Source organism: Neovison vison, chromosome 7, assembly GCF_020171115.1.
Source record: "Neovison vison isolate M4711 chromosome 7, ASM_NN_V1, whole genome shotgun sequence".
NCBI lineage: Eukaryota > Metazoa > Chordata > Mammalia > Carnivora > Mustelidae > Neogale > Neogale vison.
The window spans coordinates 197,934,309-197,945,154 of NC_058097.1; the positions used below are offsets into that span (position 1 = coordinate 197,934,309).

The 10,846-nt window shown below is 42.4% G+C and overlaps 1 protein-coding gene across 1 annotated transcript; it reads left to right on the forward strand.

The window, feature by feature from the left end:
* The first annotated feature begins 3,487 nt into the window (after positions 1 to 3,487).
* LOC122914548 (secretoglobin family 1D member 2-like) lies at positions 3,488 to 8,410 on the forward strand. The gene is made up of 3 exons (XM_044261171.1): positions 3,488 to 3,542; positions 7,047 to 7,237; positions 8,384 to 8,410. Exons 1-3 carry the CDS (start codon positions 3,488 to 3,490, stop codon positions 8,408 to 8,410), a joined length of 273 nt encoding a protein of 90 aa, XP_044117106.1.
* Positions 8,411 to 10,846: the final 2,436 nt, after the last annotated feature.

The following is a 10,846-nucleotide window of genomic DNA, read 5'->3' on the forward strand; positions in this document are numbered from 1 at the left end:
TATATACTTATAATGGAATACTATGCAGCCATAAAAAACCCTAAATCTTGCCATTTGCAACAATGTGGATAGAACTAGAAGGCATTATGCTAAGCGAAATAAGTCAATCAGAGAAAGACAATTATCATGTGATGTCTCTGATATGAGGAATTTGAGAGGCAGGGCAGGAGGTCGTGAGGGGAAGGGAGGGAAAAAAATGAAACAAGATGGGACCAGGGAGGTAGACAGACCGTAAGAGACTCTTAATCTCAGGAAACCAAACTGAGGGTTGCTGGGTGGTTGTGGGGAGAGATAGGGCGGCTGGGTTATGGACATTGGGGAGGGTATGTGCTATGGTGAGTGCTGTGAATTGTGTAAGACTGATGATTCACAGACCTGTACCCCTGAAGCAAATAATAGATTATATGTTAATAAAATAAAACAAAAAATAAAAAAGAGATCAATTCCAAAGAATGTTAGAACTGTATTCCATTGTCTGAAGGTACCACAGTTTCTTTATCCATTGACCTACAGAAGAAAATCCTGATTGCATCTGAATTTAGGCAACTATTAATGAAAGTGCCATGAACAACACATGCAGATTCCATGTAGACTTGTCTTCAGTTCTTAGCATAAATACCAAGAAATGCAATTGCTAGATCATTGGTAACAATGTTTATTTTTATAAGAAACTGCTAACCTTTTTCCAAAGTAGCTGTGCCAACGGCATCCCACAGTGAATGAGAGCTCCTTTTGCTCCACATACCCAAGGACATTTTCTGTCAACAGCAATTTATCTTTTTATTTTTTAAGTAAAAAAGAATAGAACTGGAGAGAGAAATGAAGAAAGTACCTTGATTATCATCACTCAGAAGAATTCAACTGAGTCAGAAACTGAGATCCAAGCAGAAAACCTCACTGTCATTTACCTCTGTTTCATCTGACATGTCATCATCACCTCCAGCCTTCCCTGAGACCATCACTTTGTTACTTTTTAATTCACATACCATCATGTCTGAGCTAGACCTAATGGCTTCCAAAATGAACAAGATCTAGCAAGTTTTTTACTTTCTGCAGGTTAGTTGACTCAATTGTTAAATAGGAAACCTAGGGGCGCCTGGGAGGCTCAGTGGGTTAAATCCTCTGCCTTAAGCTCTGGTCATGGTCCCAGGGTCCTGGGATCCAGCGCCGCATCAGGCTCTCTGCTCAGCAGGGAGCCTGCTTCCTCCTCTCTCTCTCTCTCTGCCTGCCTCTCTGTCTACTTGTGATCTCTGTCAAATAAATAAACAAAAATCTTTAAATAGGAAACCTAATGCCTTGGAGATTTGTAGCAATGACCGAAAATGATAAATTAGGTTTCCACATTCTCTGGCCATAACTAGCAAGCAAAAATAAGTGCTATTAATTTTATTACCACTATTATTATTGGCTACTGGAAAGTTGCAACCCAAAGAACCTGTAGGGAGGACTACAATGGTATGTGTCCAGATATCATCAGCCCACTGTTATTGTAGATGACTCAATTTTTATTGAACGTGATATTTTACTTCCCCCAACCCCTGGCAACTACCATTTACTCTCTCTTTCTTTTTTTTTTTTTTTTTAAGATTTTATTTATTTATTTGACACAGAGAGAGATCACAAGCAGGCAGAGAGTCAGGCAGAGAGAGGGGGAAGCAGGCTCACTGCTGAGCAGAGAGCCTGATGCGGGGCTCGATCCCATGACACTGAGATCATGACCTGAGCCGAAGGCAGAGGCTGAATCCACTGAGCCACCCAGGCGCCCCTACTCTCTATTTCTATGAAACTGACTACTCTAGGAACCTCATATTTGTCGAATCATCAGCATTTTCTCCTTTTACTGGTTTCTGCCCCTTAGTGTACTGGCTTTAAGGTTAACCCATGTTGTAGCATGTAACAGTCTTTCCTTGTTTTATACATCTGAATGTGACTAATCCTATACTTTATGTACCCCATAAACACTGGGTTCTTTCCACCACTTGGTTATTGTGAATAATGCTGCTATAAACATGAGTACGAAAATATGTTTGGGACTCTGCTTTCAATTCTTTTGTACAGATATTGAAAGGTCATTTCCACTGATCATATTAACTTTCCTTTCAATTTTTGGAAGGACCTCCAGGCACTTATTCTCAGGGGCTACACCATTTTACCTTCCCACTAAAATGTACAAGGGATCTTGTTCCTTCACATCCCTGCCAACACTTATTCCTTCTTTCATTCTTTTTTTACAGTAGTTATCATAATGGGTGTAAAAAGCCCATGTGATTTTGACATGTGATCTGAAGCTCAGCATGAAAGCACTAATGCCAATAAACCTAGATGTGTCTCACCCCATCACCATTCTGCCCCCACAGAGTACAATGGAAACTCTCCTTGATTTGACCCATCCCATCTCTCCAGCCACAAAGCCCTTCCACTGCCACCATGCATTGTTGTGTGTAGTATATGTTTCAGGGTAAACTAAGTACCTGATATTCCCTCAGGAACATGGTTTATGCCTTCTCATCTCCCCTCATGCTGTTCCCTCACCATCACTCCCCCAGCCATTTCTTCCAGGAAGAATTCTATAAACTCTTGAATGGCCCTCCCATATGCTCCTCTGGATAACCAGATATTCCAATGTCTTTAATAAGAATTTTCCACATCTCTGTGCTTCCGTGGAGCACACTGCTTATAGTTGGGGAGAGGTAGAGGAAGAGCCCCTGTGGGGAGCTCTATTGCCTGGATCCTGGGACTCCAATGTGTGACCCTTCCAGGTGACAAGTAAAACTAAGAAGGAGCTTCTTCTTTTCCACGTAGAGTCTGATTTGATTTCAAATTTCTTTTGATTTTTTTAAAATGTTAGCTTAGAATAAGAAATTACTATTGAGGTAGACTTCCTCTTGGCATTGTCTTCCCTCTAGGTTACAGAAAACCACTCATTACTCCCACTGGGGTCACCAAGGTAATAACCTTTCTCCCTCACCTGCCCAGAGGGAAACTTGGCATGGCAGGCATCATTTCATACTCAAGATACATCCCAGCCAACTTTAGTAGTTTGTTGATTCATACTCATTCATTTATTCCAAGAATATTTGCTTTTCCTCTCCTGTATGCCAACCATATTTTAAGTAAAGATGAGCAAAACCAGAGGCCACCACTGCAGTTCAGGAGCTAACATCCAGGGAGGGTGTGAATCAGTTAATTGGCCATACATTTGTAAAATTACAGTCTCAGTGTTTGCTACAAAGGAGAGGTGCATGCTGCCAGCAATGCCTATGAACAGGAACTCTGATCATGACTTTGGGGTCTGTGACTTCCACAGATGGCATGAGACCTGAGAGAGGAATGGAGGGCTGGAAGCCAGGACTGTGGCCTGACCACATGTTTATTTGGGCAACATCAGGGAGGCTCTCTATGTATAAATTCTCCTGCACTCTCCAGGATCCTGATTCAGCTTCTAGTTTCTTTTCACTAAAGCTGAAAACTCAAAGCAAAACAAACCATGAGGCTGTTCCTTAGTGTTCTGCTGGTCACTCTGGCTCTTTGCTGCTCCAAGGGTGAGTATCATTTCTCATCAGACAGGCACCAGCCCTGGAGAGTACCCTTCTCTGAACTAGGTGAACTGAAGTGGCTTTCTTGTTTTTCACTCCCCCACCCCACCTCCAAAACCCATGCTCTTTTTCTCAGTTCCCAACACCCTGGAAGTTTTAAAAATTATTGCAGACAAATTTTAAGTTTTTCACTGAAACCTCTCTCCTTATCTGTGATCTGTGTTTCAGAAGCAAGAGGACATGGATTTAGGTTTGAATCATGGTTCTGCCACTTACTAGAACCTATCTTCAACAAAATGCTTTATCTCTCCAAGTCCTTTTTTTAAAAAAAGATTTTATTTATTTATTTGACAGAGATCACAAGTAGGCAGAGAGGCAGTCAGAGAGAGAGGGAGGAAGCAGGCTGCCCACTGAGGAGAGAGCTTGATGTGGGGCTTGATCCCAGGACCCTGAGATCATGACCTGAGCCAAAGGCAGAGGTTTTAACCCACCGAACCACCCAGGCGCCCCTCCAAGTCCTTTTTTATCATTTGGTTTGACTCATACCACAAGAGTAGCTATAGCCATGGACTGAGATTAATTATGTCAAGGGTCTAGCTTTGGCTGCCAAACTGATAACTGGTAGTTCGCAGACATTCTCCTCCCCAGAGTTTTTCAGGTGGGAGTGGAGTCCACAGCTTTTTCACTCATGGATTCAGACTCATAAAATGATACAGTTGGAAGGGTTTGGAAAGAGTTCTCACTTCCAGAAGAGTCAGTGTTCTCTAAGTCTCTGATAATAATCTTCAAGGGGGCTCTGGAAATAAGCAGCACTCACTCACTAAATCTACTAGTGAGTAGATCTCACTATATCTACCAGTTTTCTCATTTTCCAGTAGTGTTACCAGTATTTTGTAATAGAACAAGTACACTCGGAGGGGTGAGATTTCTATTTATCTAGATTAATTATGGCCAACCGTTCCACAATATTTTTGCATGGCTTCTTACCCTTGATACTGACCCAAGCCTTCTTCAGTCTTTCTATTTCATCTCACTCTCTCAAGTCCTCCTCTTTCCCTCTGTTGCCTCTGACTTAAACCTCTCAAATCCTTTGCATAGTTTGACATCTGTTCAGGGGTCCAATCAGAGCCTGGTAGGGTTGTAGCCTACTTGACTACAGTGGTTACAAAGACTTGGAGGGATAGAGAAAGCATACTAAAAGAAGAAGTCACTTCAGATTTCCACACAGTTACAGTGTGGTCAAGAAAGAGCCCCAGTCCTGCCTCTCACCCTCTCCAATTTTAGTATATGTGCTGCCCTCTCTAAGATGTTCTGCACATCACTGTTGGAAGAAAAGAGCCAGTCATAACTTTATGGATAATCTTTCACATGTGTTCAAACTGATTAGTTGTGTTTGGGATGAGTTGTGTTCGTATGTTTTTTGTGTTTGAGGGAGTTGTGTTTGTATGAGTGTGTGTAGCCTTTTAACCATATCTGCATCCAGTGACATGATCTTATTCTTTAGTTTCAAACTAGCATCTTCCTACATATACTGTAAACTTAGGGGCCCTGAACGGCTCAGGTGGTTAAGGGAGGCTGTTTTTCCCTTTCCCTCTGCTTGCCACTCCCCATGCCTGTTCTTTCTCTCTCTTCTTCTCTCTTTTTAAAAAAGAAATATTTTCATTTTTTATTTATCTTTTTAAAATTATCTTTTTAAAAATTATTATGCTGAGTGAAATAAGTCAAGCAGAGAAAGTCAATTATTATATCATTTCACTTACTCGTGGAGCATAAAGAATAGCATGGAGGACATTAGGAGAAGGGAGGGGAAAATGAAGTGGGGAATCAGAGGGTAAAATGAACCATGAGAGACTGTGAACTCCAAGAAACAAATGGAGGGTTTTAGAGGGGAGGGGTGTGGAGGGATGGGTTGGCCCAGTGATGGGTATTAAGGAGGGCATGTATTGCATGGAGCACTGGGTATTATATGTAAAGAGTGAATCTTGGAACACTACATCAAAAACTAATGATGTACTATATGGTGACTAATATAAATAAGTAAATAAATAAATAGGGTAACCTCTTTTCCAGATTAACCCACCCCTTCAAGCTCCCTGGAATGGTCTAACTCTACCATTCACTTAAATACTGATTAGTAAATCTCTTCTCCCCCTATATCCAAGACAAAAAAAAGAGGGGGGTCATTCCATTCAAGCACACAATTGTTTTAAATAAAAAGGAAGACAATTTCACATGAAAAAATGTTCATCATCACTAGCCATCAGGGAGATTCAAATTAAAACCACATTGAGATACTACCTTACACCAGTTAGAATGGCCAAAATTAGCAAGACAGGAAACAACAAGTGTTGGAGAGGATGTGGAGAAAGGGGAACCCTCTTACATTGTTGGTGGGAATGCAAGTTGGTGCAGCCTCTTTGGAGAACAGTGTGGAGATTCCTTAAGAAATTAAAAATAGAGCTTCCCTGTGACCCTGCAATTGCACTACTGGATATTTACCCCAAAGATACAGATGTAGTGAAAAGAAGGGCCATCTGTACCCCAATGTTTATAGCAGCAATGGCCATGGTCGCCAAACTGTGGAAAGAACCAAGATGCCCTCCAACGGATGAATGGATGAGGAAGATGTGGTCCATATACACTATGGAGTATTATGCCTCCATCAGAAAGGATGAATACCCAACTTTTGTATCAACATGGACGGGACTGGAAGAGATGATGCTGAGTGAAATAAGTCAAGCAGAGAGAGTCAATTATCATATGGTTTCACTTATTTGTGGAGCATAACAAATAACATGGAGGGCATAGGGAGATGGAGAAGGGAGTTGAGGGAAATTGGAAGGGGGAGATGAACCATGAGAGACTATGGACTCTGAAAAACAACCTGAGGGTTTTGAAGGGGCTGGAGGTGGGAGGTTGGGCGACCCAGGTGGTGGGTATTATGGAGGGCACATATTGCATGGAGCCCTGGGTGTGGTGCATAAACAATGAATTCTGTTATGCTGAAAAGAAATAAATAAATTTTTAAAAAGAGAGAAAGAAAGATAATTTCAAAATGAAGAGAGTTTTAGAAAGGAGGAATGTGCTTTAAAAAGATAAAATCTGAACTAAGGGAATGCCTGGGTGGCTCCGTCCTTAAGCGTCTGCTTTCCACTCAGGTCATGATCCCAGGGTCCTGGGATCAATCCCTCATTGGGCTCCCTGCTCAGCAGGGAGCCTGCTTCTCCTTCTGCCTGCTGTTCCCCCTACTTATGCTCTCTCTCTGTTAAATAAATAAAATCCTTTTTAAGAAACCGAACCAGGGGTGAGTAAGCCTATATTCTAGTACTGGCTCTGCTGCTTGCTCTCCAACATGAGAGAGTCATAGCTTCCAAGGTCAGGCATTGTCATTGGCATTATTGTGGGATGAGATCATAAGCCCTCTGGGGTTCCTGTCTAGATCTGACTTCAGGGAGCCAGGGAGAAAACGTGATTTTCCTTACATTGATTGTAGTTCTGTTTCTTCACCAGCCAATGGGATCACCTGTCCAGCCTTGGTAACTGAAGTGGAAGGATTCCTCTTTCTAGACATGTCTGACTACAAGTCTACACTTCAGATGCTATGTGACCCACCTCAAGAAGTCATTGAGGCCAAGATGACAGTGAAGGCCTGCACAGATCAGATATCCCTTAAGAACAGGATGCTAATTTCAAGCACATTGGTAATTTCAGTTTTCTTTGGGCATAAAGTTGTCACTAGCTGTGCAGTCTGTAGGGCAGTAAGGCTACAGCTCTGTCAGGGGCACAGGTGGTAGAGGCACCTACCTGGTCACAGTGTAGATGACATTATACCTGGGGAGATATACAAAGACTTCACAGAGGATCTGGGCATGTTCCTCCTTCTCAGCTCATCTCTTGGGCACAGGTTCCCCAGAGAGTACTGAGGAAGAAGACACCTGGGGACACACACAGTACTGTTGAAGGACCAAAGCCTGGCTGTGTCATTGCCTGGGAGCTTTTCTCTGAGCAAGTTCCCCCCTCCAAGTGGACACAATCACAGCAGAATCCCATGGGGGTGTTGGGAGTGTTGAATGGAGAGACAGCTGGAAAAGAGAGAATCCGGCCCTCTGTCAGCATGGTGGGCAGCTGGATGGGCACTCTGCCAACTTCTGTAGAGACAAGACCTAGCCCTCATACCTCAGCCCACTTCATCACTCCTTGCCTACAACTCTCTCCCTTATCACATCCGTGTCCAGAGACCTTCTTTCTTCTGTCTCCTGAAGCCAAGGGTAGAGGCGAAACACTTAGATTACATCTTTCTCAAGAAATAAGATACTTGAAAGTGTCTCTTAGGTCATCCACTGCTGGATTTAGGTCATGAGTTTTAGTCACAAAGGCCCACGGAAGCTGGGTTTTTAGTAGAGAGAAGACATGTGCCATCAGTCTGATTTTCCACACCCTGAACCTAGAACTTCTCTGAAAGCAGTATTCCTGAAGTCCCCTTGTACCCCTCTTCCAGTCTCTCACCCCCGTATCCTTACTACAGTGAAAAATTAAAGTCCTCTGCCCTAGGACAGCAGAGAAAAAAATTCTGGGCCGTTCCTCCTTCCATTAGAAACCTGAGTCTTACTCTTGGGTCAACTCAGGATTTATTTGCCAGACTATGGAAATGAATTCTTCCTTACTTACATCATTGTTGAAATTGTGTCAGATGTATTTAGTTTATCATCCTCCCTGGTTTCCTGCCTTCTGCCCATTCTACTTGCCTTTTTTTGGTTGAAATTTCACAGACAACTTCTGAGTGACAGTCTGTGTTAAGGTTTCATCCTGACGAGCAGCATGGCTGATTCTCTCTCTCTTTCTTTCAGATGAAAGCCATGGAGAACTGTAAATAAGGAACCTTATGTACTAGTAACTGTCCTGTAATGATGACCTATTCTTCTGGAAAATGTAAAGGTTTCAACATCCTGATCCAATAAATCACTTTCTCTGCACTACTCTACATGTCTTGTTATTATCCCACAGTCTCTGGTCTTGAGTTGAGGTGGTCATTGTCATGAAGTGGCCTTTGGGTGTTGTCAGAAACAAATTTCAGAGACTAAGTATCCAGTTACCCTTGGCAGCCTGGGGAGCAGGGACCACAAAAGGAAATATTTGCTCAGGAATCATCCTACATCCTATTCACATGGCCACAGGCAAAAATAAATTTTAGGGTAATGCAGAATTAAAATGTTCCTGCAAAGCTTTCATATGAAATATATCCATAGCCTAATTTTCTGGCTAGCCATGTGGTTCCCAATCACCAGCATCGCTAATATTGTGTCCTTAGCACAACCACAACCAAACTGCTCAGTTCTCACACCATCACTCTGGGTTCAATCCTATGAATTCTCTGGTATAATTTGTTTTCCATCTACTTCTCAATTTTCAGTGAATTTCCAGACTTGACCTTCAGTTAACCTTTTGACTCTGCACATGCACATTGTTCATCAACATCTAGACCAGGTTAATTAACCTCAGGCTAATGCTTTTCCCTCACATTCTCCCTTGAGTTCCAGAAACCCCATCCAACTGTCATCTGCACCACTCCATTCAAGACTCCACAGTTACTGATTTCTGCACATTGACTTTGTATCCTGCCACGTTGCTGAATTGCTGTATGAGTTCTAGTAGTTAGAAAACTGTACGCATTGCCTGCCTGCACCTGTTCTACTTTCCATGAGCCAATCTTTCTCACTAATGTCCCAACCCATGAAGCACCTGATGCAGACAATTTAGATTAGTTTCCACTGGCCACTGCAAAACACTACCACACACGTGGTGATTAACACCAATTATTTTCTCAATATTTGGATGACAGAGTCCCAAATCTATAACATGTTGCAGAAATCATTGCATCAGCAGGGCCACACACCCTCTGGAAGGTTGAGGTGAAAATCTACCGATGGCTGCTTCCAGATTTGATGGGTGGAAACCATCATTTTGTCTTGTGTCCCATCGCTCTCATCTCTGCTCTATGAAGTCACACTGCCTTTTCTCTTCTGTGCCTGCCAATCTCCCTCCGTCTCTTTCATATAAAATATATGGGGTGATGGGGTGCATGGGTGACTCAGAGAGTTAAGCATCTGCCTTCAGCTCAGGTCATGATCCAGCTATCTATTATTATCAATTATTAGCAATGCCTTTATAATAAATGTGCATTTTTAACACCTCAGAAAATATGTACATTCAAATTGGTCCCTTTTTGTGAAACATATTTCATATTCAGCCTACACACATAGGCCCAGCAGAAAGGATTATGGATCTCTTGCAAACTCTGAGATACCCAGACTGCAGACACTCTGCTGGGAGGAGCAAAGCTCACCATTTGCATTGCACACAAGGACATCCATGGCTCCATCCCTGGGCACACCTTAGCCTCTATCCCTGAGCACCCAGGACACTAGGCTCAGCCACAATTGTCTACACACCATTCTCTGTGTATCCTGCTGAGTCACACAATTGTACCAGGACAGGTAGGGTTCTCTTTGCCTCTATATTCTCCCTGAATAGGACAGCCCACAAGCCCACCTGTAAGGTCCATTTCACATCTTTTCCTCTGTGAAGCTCTCTCAGATTCACACACCTGAAAACAAATCTTTATATACAGACACACATTTTGTCCTCAACAATACACACACAAATACACAGTTTTACAATGACACACAGACAAACCCAGAAACACACAATATCACACTACCACACAGACAAACACACACACAGCCTTCTGTTATCACTTAACCTTTCTTTGATATCAATATCACAGAGTGCTTTTGAGTAAGTTAATAACACAAAATGATAGATTTTTTTCAGTCACCATTGTTTTTTCTAAACTACTAAACATTAATATTCATTGAGCATTCTTATAGGCCAGTCAGTATCCTGGAAGGTTTGTATGTTCTGTCTCTCCTAGTACCTATTAGTAGCCAAGAAGGTAAAAGATTATTACCACCACTGAATGTGACAATGAAGAATGTCTTCCTCCAGTGTTCCTTAATTCTGGCTCTGTGTTAGAATTAGCAAGACAGGAAACAACATGTGCTAGAGAGGATGTGGAGAAAGGGGAACCCTCTTACACTGTTGGTGGGAATGCAAGTTGGTGCAGCCTCTTTGGAGAACAGTGTGGAGATTCCTCAGGAAATTAAAAATAGAGCTTCCCTATGACCCTGCAATTGCACTACTGGGTATTTACCCCAAAGATACAGATGTAGTGAAAAGAAGGGCCATCTGTACCCCAATGTTTATAGCAGCAATGGCCATGGTCGCCAAACTGTGGAAAGAACCAAGATGCC